A 21,936-nucleotide genomic window follows, 5' to 3' on the forward strand; every position below is an offset into this window, starting at 1 on the left:
TATTTAATTACTAAAATTTTATAGATAGTATCTGGTAATCTGGCCAAATGTTTTGGAAAAAATCTTTTTATAGTTTTTTTTGCGATGTAAGTTGTTATTCTTATCCTTAGAAGTTTTACTACAGCTGAATTAAATTGTACTTTTCTGGTATCTATTTATTTCTCCTGAATGGTTGCAGAAACTTGGATTTATTTTCTAATATTTCACAGTTCCTATGTGTGCAATCATTATCATATTACTAGGATGATATTTTTCAATGAATGTAAATATGGAGAGGAAACTGTATTTGGAAAAAGCCTTTTTTTCAAAAAATAAAATGGGCTAGAAGTTTTTTTGAAGAACTCAGTTACTGAACTTAATTTTTTCTTGCTGTCTTAGGAATCAGAATATGTCTCTGCTCATCTCCATGAATGGATAGATCTGATTTTTGGCTATAAACAAAGGGGTCCAGCTGCAGTGGAAGCTCTGAATGTTTTCTACTACTGTACCTATGAAGGTATAAGTCCCATCTTTTCTTGGTTCATAATTGGATCATGTGTGTTGAAAAGGTTAATAGTAGCTTTAAAAGCTATACCAAGGAAGGGCAGGAGAGAGCACAATAGGCTTTGATTATGCCATGGATAAAATGTTGCACTCTATTAAATATTTGCTATCTTATAGCTGTATGATTTGATTAGTGCTGCATAGTATTAAATGGCTTATCTATTATTCTTTTGCATTAGCCTCTATACATGGTTAATTAGGATTAGGGAGAATGATGAACAATGTATCAGTGGCCAACTATTTGGTGATAATATGTATGCATTACATCATGTTTGTGATGTCTTATAACAGTGATAGGTGGCAGTATCTAACTGACATTTGGCTGCTCCAGAAAAAAGCTAAGCAAGATCAGACCTTGTTAATACAGATAGTCCTCAACTTCTGACCGCAATTGAGCCCAAATTTTCTGTTGCTGAGAAATTAGTTAAATGAGCTTTGCCCCATTTTATGACTTCTCTTGCTGTATTTGTTAAATGAATCACAACAGTTCTTAAATTAGTAACACCGTTGTTAGGTAAATCTGGTGTCCCCATTGACTTTGCTTGTCAGAAAGTAACAAAAGGAGATCACATGACCCTGGGACACTTCAGCTGTCATAAATGTGAGTGAGTTGTCAACCAGCCAAATGTAAATCACATGATCAAGGGGCTGCTGCAATGGTCGTAAGTATGAAAAACGGTCATAAGTCACGTTTATACTGTTGTAACTTCGAATGGTCACTAAGCAAACTGTTGTAAATCGAGGACTACCTGTATTTCGATGGAAGGCTACTACAAAATCCCAGAATTGTAAACTAAATTGAAAGTTGTAAATACATCCTGGCAAACAATCATTGTGTAGACATGTCCATGGCATCACCATTTCACCAGCGCCATGAATCAAGTGCATAGTTTTACCTACATCATATCTATATATGGATCATTTAAGATTTTGGGAGTTGATTTTAAGTGATAAAGTTGATGCGATAAAAGTTCAGTTTTTATTTGAAATGTTCTCCATGACCTCATATAGAGTGTTCCACTCAGTCAGCTCTTACTGGACACTGCAGGAGAAGACCATTGAGTCTAGGGTGGCAAAAAAAGTCAGGAAGAGTCTAGTAGCACCTTTTCTGACTAGCAAATTGTATTAACAGACATCAGCGTTGTCAGATTCATAGAGTGGCTAGACTACATGAAGTTTCCAGGCATCTGATGACATTATATGCAGCTCATGGAAATTTATGTTTGTTAATGACATCTTTTAGTCTGAAAAGATGCTACTAGACTCCATGTGATTGACACAGAAATTCTAAGGTTAAAATTCATCAACGTTTAGAAGTCTGTGCCTCTCATGATAAAATGGTTCTTCACAGCAGAAGCTGAAGGCCTTCTTTGGGAGGTGGTCTGTGTGTAACATCAATCTCCAAATACACCTTGAGCCTTAAATGCTTTTCTTCAGCTCCATTATAAATATGGGGAGACTGGAAACTTCTGCTTTTATTTGGTCACATTTTAGCACATCATCTAAACTAGTATGAAGTTGAAGAATAACCAGAATTTCTTAGGGCTGAATAATTTTTTTAAAAATGAAAGGAAATGCTTTGTAAACAATGCTGGAGCAAACGGGATCACACAGGTTCAAGGGTCAGTCATTTTCATCATACTAAACTAGGTTTATTCTTGTTCTTCATGTTGCATCCAAATGGATAGGGCAGATTGGTCACAGACCTTGGCCATAGTTAGCATTTAGGCCCTCATGAAATCTTCTCTTTCACTACCAGAGTTTGATTTTCCTTAACCTTGATGCTTTTTGGAGTTTGTAGTCTGAGTAGATGTGAAGGACACCAGATAGAAAGAGAGGGTACTGTACATTTACGGTACATGGAGAAACATTTCAATAACTGCAAGGAGGGAGCAAGCGTACACCTCCCCATAACAACTTCAACTGATGAAATATTAAGTAATATATACTTGTGAAACCATGTACAGAAAGGTATATTATTTTTATTATTTTGTTTGACATTTGACTATCATTACAGGAGCTGTAGACCTGGATGCCTTAACTGATGAGAAAGAAAGAAAAGCCTTAGAAGGGATGATTAACAACTTCGGACAAACACCTTGCCAATTATTGAAGGTAAATCCTTTGGAAGCACTAAGAATCCCAGGTACCATCTCCAAATGAATAGTCTATCTTTGACCATGTATCATGGGTCTCATGCTTCAGAGGTTTCTCCTCAGGCCTGCCACACCTCCCTGTTATACCTCACAGTCACATACTGTGCCAAATCATACGATCTTTATTCCTCTTATTTCAATAATTTGTTGAAGAATCATTGTGTAATTGTGGTTCCCACTTCTCTGGACTTATTCTAGGAGCCCCATCCAGCAAGATTATCTGTGGAGGAAGTGCTGCAGAAGCAGACCAAAAATGAAAATTCCACCCTCAATCTGTTCCAGCATCTCCCTGAACTAAAATCCTTCTTCATTGAGGTAAAGATATTTGTTATCAGGTTGCAGCTGATAATGTTTCACATTATTTATATTTAATATTTTTAAAAACAGCCTCTAGGATGTTTGAAAATAAAAATAATAATTTCCCACATGATTGGATGAGCTAAAAATGGATTCAAGGTCCAAAAAGCTAAATGCCTATAGAGACAGAAGACTGTGCATTACACATTTTCTACAATGATGGTAGAAACAGATCTATTAAGTTTTTTTGGTTTCTGCAAATGCAAAAAACCTACAGCAGTCTTTAACATTGTTTAAATCAGAGCAAACAGAGCAAAGCAGAGAAGTCAAAAGCACTCCGAGGATAGTAGTCTATCAATAGCAATAGCACTTAGACTTATATACCACTTCAGAGTGCTTTACAGCCCCCTCTAAGCGGTTTACAGAGTTAGCATGTTGCCCCCAACAATTTGGGTCTTCATTTTATTAACCTTGGAAGGATGAAAGGCTGAGTCACCCTTGAGCCAATGAGAATCTTACTCCTGGCAGTCAGCAGAATTAGCCTGCAAAACTGCATACTAACCACTGTGCCATGGTAACAGAGCTTGATGCTGTGCATGGCTTTCTTCTAGAAACTCCATTTAATATTAGCATCCCCATTGGCTATAAGTTTGAATATAACCTACATGCTAGCATATGTCACATTAGATTAATTTGCCTTACTTACCATCACCATCACCATCTAGCATCTGTTTTCCCCTTAGGGAATCAGCGATGGAATCCCCATTGTTAAGGCCATTGTTCCCAGGAACCAATACCGATCTTTCATGTCACAGGGAAGTCCAGAACTTTTGGTGAGTGACATTTGTGAAAAATGCTGGAAGACTGTCTAATAAGAAATTATCAAAATGATTTGTTATTCATTGTTAACTTGTTGCCTGTTGTTAATTTGTTATTAATCTTTAACTTGTTTCCAACTAAAGGTGGAAAGTTTAAGGATATTATAATATACTATAAGTTGAGGTATCTTTGATCATAGTTGGTGTGATTGTTGTGTTTAATGTTTCCTGAGTAGATGTAGTATCTTAATGCAATAAATATATACAAATTAATAGATCTCTACTTTCAGAACTATAATTCAAAGATTCACAAAAGAGCAGCTGGATATAAAGGCAGGGAGGAAAGGCAAATTGTATTTATATTTGATGTTACTGAAGTTTATATTTCATTTTTAAAAAATTAAACATTCCTTTCTGAAGGTAACAGTAAACCTCAACTTTATTATTGGGACCCATGGATGGCTACCTTATGACCGAAATATTTCCAATTATTTCACTTTCCTTAAGGATCAAACAGTGACAAATCCCAAGTGAGTAAAAAAACCATAATTTTCTGGGAAATATTTTGATATGCGTTTTACAAACTAGAGCCCACCTTATAAAATGTATTGATGTGATCCTTCATTGAGGATATGCATAGAGAGAAAGAATATTTTCATTGCTCTTCGTGTGTCTTTAATCTGTTTATCCAGAGCAAGATATAAATATGTTTATCTGAATCAAACTACAAATATGCATACAGGTAGAAGTTTGTATGTATGCATTGCATACATACATTCAGTGTGTATGTTGTCTATTTTGAACTGCAAAATAGGCTTCTGGGTAGGTGATGAAAGCTTCTTCTCAGAGCTGGATGCTATGGGAAATTATCTGAAGAAATCAGCAGACTTTGCCAAAGGATGAGAATGTTGATGAAGGAGTCCATGGGCTCATGGTTAATTTTGGCTTAATAAACTGGCTCATTGAATTCATGTTCTCTTTGCTATTTAATCAGCTTTATACTGTCCTCTAGGCATTTTCCCAAGGATAGATACATCCTGATTGAACAAAGCTCAGATATGAGCCTGGAGACTCCTGTAATGCAAGATCAAGAGAATGGATGATAAAATCTTAAGTCCGCAGTTCAGATCTCAGAAATTTGCACAGTTATTGATAAGAATTGGGAGTTTGGTTATAATAGTGTACCACAATCAGTCATTATATGAATGAACAGGGTAAACCCTCTACTTGACCTCTGACTAGCTCTCTCCCTTCTCCCATCCTAACTGGAAGAAAACAAAATTTGTTATGCTGGAAGTTGAAACTTGTGCTTTATTCTCACTTTGATAAATGCTTATATCGTTGCAAGCAGATTTAATATTATTAAGTAATTATATTGCATTTTTATTTGCACCGAAACATGCTTCATGATTTTGGGCAATAATATACTTTAATAAGTGGAAAATGTAGATCTAATTTTAATATTTGTTTCCAGAACACAACGAAACATCAGTGGTCCTTTTGCACCAGGATTGGAAATTACTTCAAAGTTGTTTGTGATGTCCCATGATGCAAAGTTGCTTTTCAGTGGAGGGCATTGGGACAATAGCATTCGTGTGACATCTCTCACCAAGGGAAAAGTGATGGCACAGCATATTCGGCACATGGGTAAGGGATTGGGCATTTATTTATTTATTTATTTACTTTACTTACTTATTTACTTACTTACTTACGTATTTATTTAGAATGGATTAGACAGTGGGCCTATTTAGAATGTTGAGATGCTCTCACAAAATAGCTGCCACAAAATAGGTGGGGTTGCTTATAAATTTCTGCTCCAGGGAGCAGGCCAGTCACAAAGTTCCTGTTTACTGGGCAAGCAAACTGTAGAAAGCCACAGAGATGAACCATGCAGAAATTATTTGGAAAACAAAAAAGCCTGCATTAAGTTTGGGAAACAGTGAAAGCTGAGACAGAAGTTGAGCTGGCTGGACCCTAAATCAGTGGGCTATAAGAGGAAAGAAAGGGAAAACTCAGACTCAGACCTTGAAGCACCTGTTACTATATTCTATTCAAATAACATCCTCCAAAACAAAGCACTGGGCTGCAACTTACTCTACTAACTTACTCTATATGCAAAAATGCTTAACAATTGAGAAATTCATGAGCATATAGAAGATGTCTGTGCTTTGCTTTGCAGAATGCCCACATCCTGTTCATTTATGTAATTAAAGTAAGGAGACTGCCAGGCAAGATATCCATGGAAACATTGATGTTTATAGCAATTGTTTTGTCTACCCAGCAGTAAAGAGGTCCTGACTTTATAGCAGAAAGAAGCCCTAAAATACAAAAGGACGCAGCAACACATTACTTGGATCTACTAATGGATCAAAAATAATGCTTAAACTACAAACAGGATTGGCGCCTTCTTGTTGGCCCTTCTTCCTTAATTCTGGATACAGAGAATAGATACAAATGCACTGTATTCTTCCATTGTGATATGTAAAGAAAACTCACCATGTTGTGAATCTGTAAATTATAGAGATCATTTGGTGGATGTTACTGCTTATTGCATCTCAGAAAATGATAAACGTATTGTAAATAACAATATTTATATTATTGCTGTGCTGATTAGCATTATTTTTTAGTAAGAAGGAAGGAGGTTACCTTCCAGATATTCAAGATGTTAATTGTAGCTCAATTTATCCCCATGAGATTGAGAATAGTGATTGGACCAAAATCTACTTTTGATTTTCAAAGACCAAGTGAAGTTTTAAAATAATGTCACTCTAGGCCTAGTCTAAAGTGTAGTCTAAATATTAGATTGCATTGGCTCAGAAGCCTCTTCCATTCCACTATCTGTCCACAAGGATCCATTAGAATTTTTGCGAACTCTACAGATAAGCTAAAAAGACAATGGATCACCAATTATTCTAATAAGATATTCTTCCTCTGACACCAGAGTTTCTCTTTTTTAATCTTCCATAGCTTGGGGCAAACAAGGCTCCTCCTTTGTTTTTTGCTACCACAGACTATTCTTGGTTAAAACAAAAATCATGTTGGATTTGATCCATTTAAAATGTCTCCTTCCTGACAAACCCCATAGAATTGAATAGAATTTAGCTTGAAAGAAGGTAAGTAAATGTGCATGAAGGCCTCTGGTGAGCCTTTACTGGCCTCACATCCGTATCAGGGGTGGGTTCTACTTTCCTTTACTACCCGTTTGCAACGGGATTGCACGCACGAGCTCACTTTGCTCGTGTGCACGCCTTGCTTCTGCACATGTGCAGAAGCTTCTGATGGCATCAGGGTCAGTGGGTGGAGCCTCCCGCTGGTTTTACTACCGGTTCTATAGAACCAGTCCGAACCGGAGGCAACCCACCACTGATCCATATCCTATTATCCTATGATAATATCTGATGGAGGAAAAAGAATTTTTACATAACCGTTTATGTTTAATGCCTCTTTTTCCTGGGAGCAGAAATATTCTCTTTAGGAATCCTTATTGATATAATTAGGTGTTCCACATGTTACATACAATGTTTGCTAATTCATATTCTTTAAAATCTAATGGTCATGAATTTACATTCATTTTGCAATGTAGAATAGTTGTTTCATTTTGGGGCAAAGCCAGCACATCTATGTTTAAACTGTCACTTTTTTATCTGGTTATTTCAATTTCTATGAATTGAGTCTTCCTCTGTTTGTTTGTGTTTATAGACATTGTGACATGCTTAGCCATGGATTTCTGTGGGATCCATTTAATTTCGGGCTCAAGGGACACCACCTGTATGGTGTGGCAAATAGTTCAGCAGGTGAGTTGGCTTTTGTGGAACTCTGCAAGCTATTTGTGCTGTGGGATGCCATGTTTTCTGATTGCCTTAACTTACAGATGGGGCAGAAAGATCAGAATGTGAGGTACAATACATTCATTCAAATTTTATAAAATATAAAAGGGTTACTTGAATCTCACACAGTTGGGAATTTGTATAGGGCTTACAGAGCCACGAGGGATACATTCTGGCATATCTGATAAAAGTATTAGTGCATGAAAACTTACCTGAACATGCCAAAAGCGCTGGGGTGAGGTGAGGTAAGACTGGAGTCCAGCGATGGCGTTTGTATTGCTAATGGGTTGGAGAGGATTTGTTTTGGGCTGTTGGTTTCGTCTGGTTTCATTATGACTTTGTGCTGCTTAGAATTGTGATGGGTAGCCATGCAAGTCTTTTTAAATAAATCAATAAAAATAAATTTATAAAAAGGTCGTTCTTGTACTGATTGTTCTTGTAACTCCTTGGAAAATAATACTGTGCAATTAAAAGCCCCAGTCCTTTGTTCACTGTTTAGTGCTTTCTTTAGTGTAAATGTAAAATGGAACTATTGCTGTATCGATTAGTTTCTGAGGCACAAGTGAAGAAAGAATTCCTTTTTTATTCTTTTATACATCCTGAGATTTTCTAATTTTTTGAGCTAAAGTTTTATCCTAAGAATAAATTGAATTGATATGTTTTCTCCTGTTTTATCTATTTTGTTTACTTATTTTGGTAGCAGTTTCAGATGATCCAGCTTTGTTTTCACCATGGCCAATAAAATGGCAGCACAGCTAGTAAGCTGCCATTTTATTGGCAACTATGAGCTGCATTTTATTTTACCTTGGATGAAATAAATCTACCTTTATACCTTTACCTTACCTTTATTAGCTGTATTTTATTTTACCTTTGATGACTTTCTAAACTTCCAGCTATCATAATAAACCGGAGCAGAGTTTGAAACAAAGTTAAATGGGTCTAAATAGTAGGCTAATGACAATCATGATCATAGTGAGCAGGAAGAGGTAGCTAAGCCTTTCCTTCCTTGGCTGCAGAAGTTGTTTAGTCTCTGCCTTAACCTATAACTGTGATGGCGAACTTATGGCACGTGTGCCACAGGTGGCATGTGGAGCCATATCTGTGGGCATGCAAGCGTTGCCCTAGCTCATCTCCAGTGCGCATGTGTGCACTGGCCAGCTGATTTTTGGGCCTTCTGGGCCCACCAGAAGTCGGGAAATGGGCCATTTCCAGCCTCTGGAGGGCTTCGGGGGGAGGGGGGAGGCCGTTTTCGCCCTCCCCAGGCTCCAAGAAAGCCCCTGGAGCCTGGGGAGGGCGGAAAACGGTCCTTCCAGACCCACCAGTAATCTTTTTGCTGTCGCATGCCAAAAGTGGGGGGGGGGCATGGAGGGGCATTGAATTATGTGTGGGGACACACATGTGTGCGACCCCCCCATGCTGCCCCTGCTTTTGGCACGCGACGGCAAAAAGGTTAGCCATCACTGACCTATAATAAGAATGTTTAATATATTAAGAAGCATTATACTTCCTTAAAGTAGAAAGTTTGGCACAAAATTATGTCAGGTTTTGGGCAGATGTGTTGCTTTGAAAATACCTTGTCTTTTAATATAACTGTGCTTCTTTCCAATATTTAATTGCAGGGAGGAGTGCCAATAGGACTGGCTCCTAAACCTTTGCAGATTCTCTATGGACATACCAATGAAGTGTCTTCAGTTGGCATTAGTACAGAACTGGACATGGCAGTGTCAGGTGCCAGGGTATGCTTGCTTGTTGTTTCCTAAGTCTTCATTCAAAGGAAAACTGCTTCCCAAGCTTAAAGTACCTCATCAGTCTCAAGTGAACCTTGAATATGCAATTCATTCTTGCCAGGCCATTTACATTTCTAAATTGTTCCCTTGTGGTAAATGATGTCTGCAAAGCTATGCCCGCTTCTTTGAAAGTATTTCCCCTTTTGAACATCTGCTTCCAGGCAAATACATGCATGATAGTTTGATGGCAAATGTTCAACACAGAACCATTTTGGAGTTTGGTTTTAAAAAAGGTCTTCTATTTTTAAAATGTATTTCCAAAACATTCTTCCTTCCTGTCTTCTGCAGAAAGAATGGAATGCATTCAACAAAATATATGGAATGTTTTTAAAACTGCAGTGTGGAGGCATAATGAACATTTGAGGCTGAGAGGAGCTGCATTATTTAAAAGTCATTAATATAAAGAGCTGTTATAAATACTTGCTGTTAAAAGTCTTATTTGCCTCATAAAACATTGCTTAGATAGTTTATATTATGTGTTTTTATCTGGCTGTACACCGCCCTGAGTTCCCAGGAAGAAGGGCGGTATATAAATTTGAAGTAAAATAAAAATAAAATAAAATAAATAATCCATTGAAAAACCACTGCCTGGGTGGCTGTTTTCTGTGTGTCATTCTGCGCATGCTGACTGTTGTATTAAAAGCACAGAGGCTAGTGTTGCTACACTATGAATTGGTTCTCACATCCTTCCAATTTTGAGATATCTCTGTTTGGTTTTAATAGGATGGAACTGTGATTGTCCACACAATTCAGAAGGGGCAACATATGAGGACTCTGAGGCCGCCTTGTGAGAGTTCTCTCCCGATCACTGTTCCTAATCTGGCTGTTTCTTGGGAAGGACGCTTAGTCGTTCATACCAGCATAGAAGGAAAGACAACTCTCAAGGTATTCAGACAGCAGAATGAACAGTTTTGTTTTGTTTCTAGGTTTTGTTTCTAGAGGTAGGGATAAATTAACTGCGTGATTGGAATAGTAATGGGAGTTTCTTATTGTCATTCAGCATTCTCAAGGCTAGTCCCTCCCTCCATCAAACCATGGAATGGTATATATAATTTATGTCTAGATAAATACAAATATATACCTGTAAACTGGGGCCCATAGGTGTATATTTATGTTTGCATAAACCATATATTCATGGTTTGTTGTCCAGAAAAATAGGCAAAGAAAGCATATGGGAAAGCCCTTTTAATGTGTGAATTCAGTTACATAGACTTGGTTTAATCAAAATGCAGCAACTTTTGCCTGTACATGAATTAGTGTGGACAAAGTATTGGAATTCATTCTTGACTGTGTCTCCTGCCTCTGCAGTGTAAGGTTGTGCCATTTGTTTGAAAGGAAAGGCTTTGCAACACAGAGAAATGACAAAAGGAAGCAGCCAAAGCTGTATCTAGGATTGTGTGGCTGCTGGAGGGAAGCTTCTATAGCTCTTTTTCCCAAGCAAATCGTAGGCATTTCACTGTCCAAGAATTTAGTATCCCTGTTAGCCTAAACTCAATATTATGCAACAGAATTACCTATTTTTGGCTGACTAAATGTTGCCTTTAATGTTTCAATATACTATACTTGATATGCAATAAAAATAATCCTCCAGTCTGCCAACCTGGAGAGTATTATTGTTGTTGTTGTTGTTGTTGTTATTGTTATCTTTTATTCACCAAACCTCAATCATCTGAACATTCAAAAATGCATCAGAAATACCATTGACTGGTACTAATGGTTGATATGGGTTGCTGCCAGCCTCCTAGGTATCAACCAAGTACCTTTTAAAGATGTTGATACCTAGGACGCTGGCAGCAATCCTTTTAATAATAATAATAATAATAATAATAATAATAATAATAATAATAATAATAATTTAGGTTTAATTGCCTTTTAAGCAATGATCTTTTGCGAAATTGGTTCTAGATAAAGTTCAAGACCAAATGCCATCGTGTATTTATAATTTAATTGGAAAAAGACAATTTTGAGTTGTGTGGTTGTCATTTTGCTTCTAGATAAGCATCCTTAGCAGTGTTGGAGAAATTGTGGCTTCCTCTTTTCCCAAATGTCAAGATACTGCTTGGGAATTTAGAGGCGGAGCCAAGTTGTAGAGTCTCTTGGTAGATTTTAGCCTTGCATATCTACTCTTTCTTGAATGTGATCAGTTCTGCAACTGATATTCTGCAACATTCACTTCTCTGCAAATGTTGGCAACCTTTTATTTGCATGTCCTCTGCAGACTAAAACACAGTTGGACAGAATTTCACAAAGTCACATGTTTTGTAAGGTCTTGTATTCTCATATACAAAATTTTAATTTCCATGGGATCTGAAATTATTAACAACCCCTAACTCACACCCTATCTACAGAATTTGATACAAAATCATGCAGATCAGGTTTACTAACTTAGACAGGTTCCTAATCAGGCTCCCACACCTGTATATGTAAATATTATATGAATTGACAATCCTGAACATTATGTAGAGATTACATGCCATGGTATCTTCTTTTTGTAATGGTGCTACAAACAATACTGTTACAGAATTTAAAATTTCTATGGGAAATGTTGTTGCTCAAGGCTCTTCTCTCTCTTTTATTGTTTTTTTTTTTTTTTGGTTTCTGCCCAGGATAAGAATGCATTGCATCTCTACTCTGTGAATGGGAAGTATTTGGGCTCTGAGAGCTTGAAGGAAGAAGTGTCGGATCTTTGTGTGACTGGAGAGTATATTGTAATAGGGAGTCTACAGGGATTTCTCTCCATAAGAGATCTCTACAGGTAAGGGGAAGCTTGAAAAGGAAGGCTGTTTCCAATGACTTGTAATGTTGACAAGTTGAGTCCTTGGGGATCTATGATTAATCATAGTCCCGTTTGGACTACTATAATGCTCTCTACATGGGGCGTCCCTTGAAGAGCACTTGGAGGCTTCAGCTGGTCCAGAATGCAGCCGCGCGGGTGATTATGGGAGCGACACGGCGCACCCATGTAACACCGCTCCTGCACGAGCTGCACTGGCTCCCGGTGGTCTTCAGGGTGCGATTCAAGGTGCTTGTCACCATCTTTAAAGCGCTCCATGGCTTAGGACCTGGATACTTATGAGATCGCCTTCTGCCACCAATAGCCTCCCACTGACCAATACGCTCCCACAGAGAGGGACTCCTCAGGGTGCCGTCGGTCAAACAATGTCGACTGGTGACCCTCAGGGGGAGAGCCTTCTCTGTGGGGACACCTGCCCTCTGGAACGAACTGCCCCCGGAGATTCGTAAGATCCCTGACCTTTGTACCTTTCGCCGTGCCCTTAAGATTCTACTGTTTCAACAGGCTGGGCTGGTTTAAGAATGGATTTTAATGGGTGTTTTAGTTTTTAATATAGGGCCAAATCATTTAATATGTTTTAAATTGTTTTTTAAATTTTATAGATACACATGTTTTAGTATGGCTGTGCACCGCCCTGAGTCCCTCAGGAGAAGGGCGGTATAAAAATGTAAATAATAAATAAATAAATAAATAAATAAATAAATAAATAAATAAATAAATAAATAAATAAATAAATCAGCAGTTCTTAATTTACAGTCTATGATCCTTCTCCACCAACTATTATTGTTTATATGGAAGGAATCTCATATGCTGAATACTAAGAAGCAAATTAATTCTTTGCTAGTTAGTTACGTGCTCTTTACGATTTTGAGCTCTCTTATGATGCCTTTTACTACTAATCATGCTTCAAACTACCAGGAAACAATCTTTCTGGATCTCAACCAACTTCCTGATTTGTGTTTTATTGCTGGTTGCTACTGTTTTGACCTTTTTCTATAAGTGTGTCATAAGTGTGAAAAATTGTCATAAGTCACTTTTTTTCAGTGCCATTGTAACTTTGACTGGCCAGTAAATGAATGGTTGTAAATTGAGGAGTTCATTATTTCATGTTATAATATGGTAATTACTGTTGCTACTTCTCTAGTTCTGCTGGGTACTTCTGCTTAATTGTTGATAATTTTCTATTCCAAATTTCCTTCTGTAGTTCATACAAAACACACTACACTAAAACACAATTTTGAGGGAGAATTCTGAGAAATTGGGTGGGGGGAGAGATACAAATGCAGTCAAAAGCAGATAGATGTTCACAAGTGGATTTATTTAGCATGAATCTGAATCCAGCTCAATGACAGTAATTCGATTTTCAGTGAATTCCCTTGAATGAGCCAATTGGGAACAGCAGCAAGTTATATTTTTATTTGAGTAATGGATATGCTTAGAGCTATAATTTAATTTGAGATTGATTGTTTATAGATTTGGAATTGCTCTTATGTTTGGATTTGCATCTTAAAATGATATCCATTTTTGTATCGATTCATTCTAATAAATTATGGATGTTTAATCTATGCTGAAATTGACTAATAAGTTTGATGTACTGAACTGGCCCAGAAGCAAAGGTTTAAACATGGTGGTATTCCATTACTGACCATGTCTTAGATACAGATGTCCAATCAGAGACTCGGTACATAATGCTTCGTAAGACTTGCTGGTAGATGTCAGCAATTTCTATCTTTTAATATAAATTGCCCCTCGAGTGCTTTTTGGCCTGCTGTAAATAATAGATGTTTGCTATTTCTTTATTTCAGCCTGAGCCTTAGCTCCTCCCCTTTAGCCATGCGGCTGCCAATTCACTGTGTCTCTGTTACCAAAGAGTTCAGCCACATTCTGGTGGGCCTCGATGATGGCAAGTTGATTATCATTGGCGTTGGAAAGCCAGCAGAGGTAAAACCTACCATCAAGAACTTTATCTACCGAACAATGGGAAGCTCATTTATTTCTGCTTTCCGGCTGAGCAAGCGATCGCTTCTGTGGCAGGGCAAACTTCAAAGCAAATTTGACCTTTCAAGGGGGAAGAAATAATTCCCAAGACATTCTTAGAGATTCTTTAACACATCCTACTCTGCTTGGAAAAAAAAAGAGAGAGAATGTAGAGGGGAACCATAGGGGAAAGGAGGTGTGCTGAACTAACATACAGATTTTATTGACTTAGCCTGAACGCGCTAATAGTGCTTTCTAACTGGACTGAACTTGCTTAGTGCCACCTGCCATTTAATACTTAATTCTCAACATTAACCTGTCACCACTGTTTACAATGAATGACATTAGCTTCCAGAAGAGCACTGAATAGACAACATTGGGCTACTTTGGAACCATTGTGGCTTTGCTTAGCTGCATTCATGCTCCATTTAAAAAAAATGCCATTAAGGATCCATCTTTTTGTTGCTAATTAGATTTATGCAAAGGGCAGTGCTTCTCATCCTTGGAGTGGATGCAAACTACTTGGATGCCAACTACAATTATGCAGTGTTTATTGGGCATGTCCTTTAGTCTACCGCACAAAAGGGATGTCACCAAAATATTTCCTAGAGCAAGTGAACCAAAGCCCTTCAGTGACACCCTGGGCTTTCTGAACTGATGGAATACTGCATTATGGCGTCTGTGAAAATGATTCTCCTAATTTTGGGGAGATGCCCACTAGTATTTTCTTAACTCAAGCAAACCTCTGCACTAACCTCTTCAGAAGAAGCCAGGAAATGACTGATGCTTATTAATTATTGAGGACGATACAAAATCTTTGCAGGCGGTCTCTCAAGTGTCACATTGGGGGAAGTGTCTAAGCCCTTTTCAAATCTCTGGAATATCCAGGTTATAACTGATATCAAAGCCATTCACTCTCTTAGTTCAAGTTGTCAAGCTGAAGTTAGGCTTTGACTTCATTCAAAGTCAGACACAGTCAAATGTTGCACTATTATCTTGATTAGATAAATTATTTATTTGCCAAAAAATGTGTGTTGTTTACACCACAAAACTAGTATGCCTTTAATTGCACAACCCAGCCAGGTCATTTGATTGTTGACCTAGGTTTTGAGTCTTTCTTATTAATTTACTTATTTATTGCATTATAAATTGCATCATTTAACACAAATTGTTTGCACTGATTAAGATTAATGTAAATGTGTATAGGTTCCCCACCATAATAATTTTCTTCTTCCATTCCCTTTTTGCTGTTATTTTTCAATCATTGTCAAGTGTTTTACCTCTAAACACTCTTTATGGTGTAAAGATTATGTGTTCATTTGCCATTTGCCCCAAAGCATATTTAGAAGACTACCTAATTAGGTTGTTCAATTTGCAACCTTAAACAAAATTGATTGTTTTATAGAGGATCTTTTCTGTTTATATTTCAAAACCAAATAACGACAGAAGGCACCATAATCTTGACATCTAAATTCTGTTTTCTTCAGCCTACAAAGCTTTTTAGGGCATTCAAAGATGCCTCTTTAAAGTCACTTGACAATGTGACCTTTTAACGATGTATTTGAGAGAATTCCACTTTGTGCCCTTTATTTGTTTTCCCTAGGATTGTCCAAACACTGAAATACTTTAGAAATAAATTGCCATTGTGTTGTGTATATGTGCTCTATCTTTTGCTGTCTGCGCTTCTGTAGAATCATCTGAAGTTTTTTATTTAATTTATCCCCCTTATCCCCCTTTCCCCTTCCTTTTTGTGTCTCTGGCTTACTTTAAACAGATGCGTGCTGGCCAACTCTCCCGAAAATTGTGGGGTTCAAGCAAACGGATCAGTCAGATTTCATCTGGAGAAACTGAATATAATACTCAAGATTCCATGTGATATCTGCTCCTATCATCTCTTGGGATTCATACATTTTTGTTTAATCTTCCAATCATACCTCTCAATTTTCTCAGTTATGTTGCAACTACAGCACAATTTCCACAGGCACATATGCATATTAGTATACAACATCTATTGTTTTTTGTGCTAAGTAGAAGCAATAAGATAATTCAGTCCTTTTTAAACACATTGCAAGATTAGATAGATAGATAGATAGATAGATAGATAGATAGATAGAGAGAGAGAGAGAGAGAGAGAGAGAGAGAGAGAGAGAGAGAGAGATAGTAAGTATGGATGTATATGTGTGTGTATTTTAAAGTGAATGTTGAAAATTTAACTGACTTATAAGAAAGCCAACAAACGGGGGTAAATTTAATGACTATCAGCAATGTAAAGTATTTTGACAGTCACTAAATTTGCCTGTAATTACTGACAGTTGGACATAAATGTCAAAATCAGTAATTTGTGGCTATCCATTATAACACTATTCTGTACCCCCCTTTACATAACCTGCTGCTGTTTTGGCATAATAGAACTCACGGTTTGTGTTCAAAGTGGCCTTGGCCACTGGAGAGGTAGTTGCTGTCATGCCAAAAAAGAATTAGAGATCTAGTTTTTAAATCCTCCTTGACAAAAGGAGTCTTCTGGATCTTGGTTAATGTGTCTCTAAATTATTTAACTATATAAATCAACAAAACAATTATTTAAAAAAATTCCAATGCCTTTTTAGTTCTTGGAAACTGAATGAGAAATTTATTTAAACTCACCTATTTAAGGGGGGAAATGGATGACTATCAGCGCAAGTTGCTCTACTCAGAAGTCAGCTTTCTGAAATCTTTTGAACAGGTTGAGGTGCAAGTTGAATGGTTAATATATGAACATAAATGACAAAAAAATAGAGGACCAATGCATGAGTTCTTAATTTTGTGGGATTCAGCACAGAAATTTCATCCTTCAGGGTATCTGATTCAGCATCATTAAATGGTAACTGGAACCATTTTTTGCTGCTAAATATTAAATTTGAGCATTAAAACATTAAATGTATTCCATGCACAAAAGCATTGGGATAGTCCTATTTACATTTACGTGCAATAGCGGGGAGAGGGAGATGCCATAAATAGGGCTAGATAGTTCTTTCGGTCAGAAGATGGTAGCTTAGCAGTTTTGCTTGGTTCTTTAAGAGCCAATGTATATGCACATGATTGAATCTCATCTCACACATCTGAAAAAGCTACCGGTACTATGTTGTTAATGGCAGTCATTTTTGTAATGGGAAGAAATCTTCATCTGCAGAGTTATGGTATAATAACATTTCTTAACTAAGAATTATTTCAATGCTGGGAAATGTAAATGAGAGAAACTACAAATATAATATATACCTTCTCTATATTTCTCCAGGTTTTATTTTGCACAGTGTGAATTATAACATTAACTGAGGGTTTATTTTTTAAACAAATTGGACGTTAAATATAGGCAATTATGTAATGGGAAAATGATGCAATTTTAGCCTTGGTTGCAAAGTCTTTGAGTGAGAATGTTCTGATTCCCCAAGCAAAGAACATCTTTTTGTTATAATACCTTTTTATGATTTTGTATTCACTGTTGTAAGAAAAATTGCAGGCTTATTAAGAGCAGAGTACATGAATATTTCAGTGTGCCATATACACCTTATGGAGGTGGATTTATAACTTTCTCCTGGTTCCTTTGAGGCTCAAAAGTTGAAGAACTACAAGAGAAACACAAGAAAATATGAAGTTAATCTTTAATTTCGGGTTGAAATTTTGCAGACTTTTATCACTGATACAAAATTCATTCATTTTTATTATTATTACTTCAAAGACTATTGTCTTTTATTCTGTTTAGATACATATGTGTTTAAATATCCTTCTGTAGTCTAAGCTTCAATCTTTTCCTTGGATGACTAAATGAAGTTAATGGGACTAATATTTAAGGAGACATATGTAGAATGTTCTGGGAAAATGTTATATTTTACTAATCTCGAGTGTAAAATAATTGTGGGCAAAAAAGCACAGATTTGGGGTTAATCTTAAAAGTTAAGCAGAGTCTGGACATAGATGGAAGAGTTTGTGGGAATTCCAGAGTTGTGAAGTAGATAAGGAAGTTGAAAGCACAGCCCAGAAGAAGGGAACTGCAAGCTATTTCTGTATTGTTGCGAAGAAAGTGATATGGATGTATCTATGAAGTCACCAGGAGCTCTACTGAAAGATGACCTGACTTTTTCGACAATCTTACAGATTGGATAGAAGAGTTTAAGGAAAGGTTACACAAGACTGAACTTCAAAATATGTTAAAAGATGTATGTGAAAGTTGGAATAGAAAACAGTAGCATTACCAAAGATAATCACAAAGTGTTTGATGTTTTTGACGTGAAGTTGGGTTATGAGAATTTAAAAACTGAAGGATTGTTAATCAATGTTGCAAACTAAACCATTTCTGTAAAAGCATGTAGATGCTATACTTAAATATGGGACTGCATGTAAAGAATATTCTAGGGCATTATATTAATGGTTTTCCAATTGTATATTTGATATGTATATATTTTGAAATGTGTTTAAAATTTCAGAGAGATTTCAAGTGAGCCAATTCAAAGATCTCCATTCCAGGAAAATAATGGATATTTTCTATCCATCAAAAAGCCTCTTGCTAGAAATTTCTCAGCTATTTACCAGAGCCTAGAGAACATTTTAATTTCTTGGAGATAATTTATAATTTTAAAAAATGAAATGTTAGGGTGTATCCAAAAAGAATAGGGTAACGACATTTTAAAAATGTTTTTTTTATTGAAATCAGGTATCAGAAACCATCCAAATGTTCTTTCTATATGCGCTATGATTATTTATTTATTTAAGATGTGCAAAAGGTTGACTTGAAAGAGTTCTGGGCTCTTTCCTATGTAAGGCTAAGAGTAGCTTTGACCATTAGTTTAATAATTTTAATTCCTGTTTTAATAACTATATTTTATGTATTTATTCATGTACTTCTTTTAGGATGTGGAAAGTGGCTCAAAATGGATTTTGATTTATCTGTTGTAACAAAAATATATGAGATGAAATATCAGATGTTATTCCCTCAAATAACATTTTGCAAAAAGCAAATATTAATTTCCATTATTTTTAGTGGTCATTCTCCACATTTGCTTTTTGTAAAATGTTGTTTGAAGGAATCAATGCTAAAAATAGAATCAATGGAGTACTAAAGCACTATAATACAAATTCACATTTTGCCTCCAAAGATACTGCAGAATTGATGATGTTCCATAGCATATGAGTGAGGGCCCCAGAATCAATCAATCAATCTCTCATCTCTGTTATCTTGGCCCAAATATTCTGTTGGGAGCAGGTGTCTGCAACACTCTGTCTAGCTGTCTCCCTACTTCCAAGAAGATATGCCTAGGACCAGAGCGTGGTGGGAATGGTTGATTTGTGGACTTAAATCTGAAAATTATACATTTGCTTTCTATGGTATTCTTCTGATTGGTGTTCCCACTGGTGCCTTTGAATTGGGTTTGATACCTTGTGACTGTATGAACGGATGCTTGCTACCTTGGCTGTCTTTAGAAAAAAGACCCTTAGTATATCAATTCTGAACACTTTTAATGTTTTCTTACCCGTGTCATACATTTGAATATCAGAAAAGTGCAGGAACACTATAAGGTGAAAAGATGGCATGGAAAATCCACATTAAGAATGTAAAGTTGTGCTTTGTTTAAAATTTTGCACAAAGGTCTGCTTTTCAGAAAGTGAAATTGTCATGCTTGATATTGCTTTCTCTGTGTTACTCAGAGAACAAATAGTGTTTTATCTTCTTTGAATGGGCTTTTGCAAAAAGAAAAAAGAAAAATTGTTCAGCATCTTTACTCAGTCATTTAAGAGCTGTATTTCTAAAGGCTACACTGAGGGCATTAGGCTCAGCCTAACAGAATTATGATATATCTCACTGAAATCAAGCAGACTTGGATAGTGGCCAGAATAGATGATGGAGTGGTCTGAAAAGAAAATTGGTTGGTTATTTGGTAGTTTTCTGAAATCCAGATTATAAACAAGCATCAAGAAAGAGACTGATTGACAGTGCCTATTGCACAAAGCATCAAGTTAATATTTCTCAGCATTTAAATCAGGCTTTTTTAAAAACAACAACCATCCAGTCTCAATATTTGCACAGTTTTTCCAGGACTGTGCTTATGTTCAGATCAGTCAGATAAGGATAGCACCTCTCAGTGCTCCATGTTATTCCAGTGGCAGTCTTTCTGCTTAGCTATCTATGCACATCCATGATATTCATGATATTTGTACTATTTACATGCCAGTGAAATTCACCATCACAGATTGCTAACCCTAACTTAAAACAGAATGAACCACTTTAGGAAAATGTCTGCGGTTTTCAGTGTTGTGCTGTCATGAATTGTAGAGAAACAGCTTCCATTGTCAAAAATGCATACATTAGTAGGCATGAAGTTTTGCCTGATTTGATGCTACAAGAGAGAGAGTAAGTGTCACAAAGGCCTGAGTTTTAGACTCTCCTCCATTAATTAAGAACTGGCTTTGGAAATTGTGCTGGCACCAAACAAATTTTCTTTTACTAAATTCAGCATTACACCTAATCTGTGCCTCTGCATTTGCTTAAAACATCACACTTAAAAGTAAAAAGAGCACGAAGCCTTCTGTACATAAGGGCAAATGATAATCTAATGCTGATTATTCTAATAGTGCAATCTTGACTTCAAATGCCAAAAATGCCTTCAAATTTTAGATGGAAGTGTTTTGATATAATTAAATTTCAACTAGCCATCATGGAATGTTAAAACCTTTTGTGCAATATCTTTTCTTTATTTCTGGTGCTTCTAAGGTTAAATAATATTCTATTTGTATTAATGTTCCAATGATAACGTTTAATAATTTTAAGCTTGTATGTATGTATGTATATTAGCTAACAGTGAACTGTTTCTGTACAGCATGGTGAGAAATGTTTTAAAAATTGCACTTTGTAGGATTTACAGATTTGTAATTTAAACCTTTTTAAAATGCTTGCATACTTTGTACATAAAATGATTGTCAAATTAGCTTTGTATATAACAAGGTTTGAAGCCAATTAAATTTAAAAAATGGACTTACGACTAGTCTCCTAATGAATGATGGACTTGTTTCCTATTTCTCAAAATACAGTGCCAGATACAGCCTCATGGGCGGAATTCAGATGTCCGTATGGACTTTATAGCCAGTAACCCTTATTCTCCTAAAGAAAATAAATTCAAAGGGTTGCAGTTCTGAGCATGTTCATAGGCGAGATTGGAGCATGACTGGATGGGTGCAGCCTTTCCCTTGCCTGAAAACACGCTTAATTTGTATGTTTTTACTGTGCTTGGGGGACTCCTTTAGAGTAAAGCACTGCAATTTACAGAAAATACTAATTTTAGGCAGGAAATCAAATTGTGCCTTTCAAAAACACATTCTGATCCTATAGTTATTTTTTTTTAAAGAATGTTTTCAACTGGGAGGGAGGAGCCAGATCACTGTGCAGGCAGTGGTGGCCAGATGGTTTCATTCAACAGGTTTGGGAAGTCATTGTCTCTCCTCCCATTCCTTCATGGAATAATAGGTGCATAATAGCAGAGAGCAGGGTTTTTGCAAGGTATGAGCAACCCTTGTGGCTCCCTTACAGCACCTCAGTTGTAAGACGTAGTCCTTTGCCACCAACTCATACTGTGGAAACTCTCAAGGACACTGGAAGGAAAATAAATCTAGTTGTGCTCATTGCTGGATAGGTTTAGGAAATGTTCATTTCAGCATTTTGTTGAACTTGCTGTGAATGACTTCAAAAGGTTAGGACACCTTTTAAACAAA

General features: G+C 36.6%; 1 protein-coding gene and 1 long non-coding RNA gene across 4 annotated transcripts in view; one reads left to right on the forward strand and one right to left on the reverse strand.

Annotated features, from left to right (window-relative positions):
* NBEAL1 (neurobeachin like 1) overlaps positions 1-19,936 on the forward strand; it is a 116,208-nt gene extending 96,272 nt beyond the window's left edge. For 2 of the 3 annotated variants that reach the window (XM_087885143.1, XM_087885142.1), the window contains 12 exons: positions 379-496; positions 2,561-2,658; positions 2,898-3,014; positions 3,740-3,829; positions 4,235-4,344; positions 5,289-5,461; positions 7,514-7,608; positions 9,261-9,377; positions 10,152-10,313; positions 12,035-12,183; positions 14,028-14,163; positions 15,974-19,936. In XM_087885143.1, coding sequence (XP_087741269.1) covers positions 379-496; positions 2,561-2,658; positions 2,898-3,014; positions 3,740-3,829; positions 4,235-4,344; positions 5,289-5,461; positions 7,514-7,608; positions 9,261-9,377; positions 10,152-10,313; positions 12,035-12,183; positions 14,028-14,163; positions 15,974-16,075 — 1,467 coding nt within the window. In that variant the 3' untranslated portion in view covers positions 16,076-19,936. Of the gene's footprint in view, positions 1-378; positions 497-2,560; positions 2,659-2,897; positions 3,015-3,739; positions 3,830-4,234; positions 4,345-5,288; positions 5,462-7,513; positions 7,609-9,260; positions 9,378-10,151; positions 10,314-12,034; positions 12,184-14,027; positions 14,407-15,973 lie in introns of those variants that run through there. The other variant, XM_087885140.1, reaches the window with a different exon arrangement.
* On the reverse strand, positions 17,639-21,284 carry LOC148116624 (uncharacterized). Its single transcript, XR_015731995.1, has 2 exons — positions 21,208-21,284; positions 17,639-17,801 (listed from the first exon to the last, which is right to left on the reverse strand). It is a non-coding gene; the product is annotated as an uncharacterized LOC148116624 (long non-coding RNA).
* Positions 21,285-21,936: the final 652 nt, after the last annotated feature.

Source organism: Pantherophis guttatus, chromosome 1 (genome assembly GCF_059756535.1).
Source record: "Pantherophis guttatus breed Tessera chromosome 1, ASM5975653v1, whole genome shotgun sequence".
NCBI lineage: Eukaryota > Metazoa > Chordata > Lepidosauria > Squamata > Colubridae > Pantherophis > Pantherophis guttatus.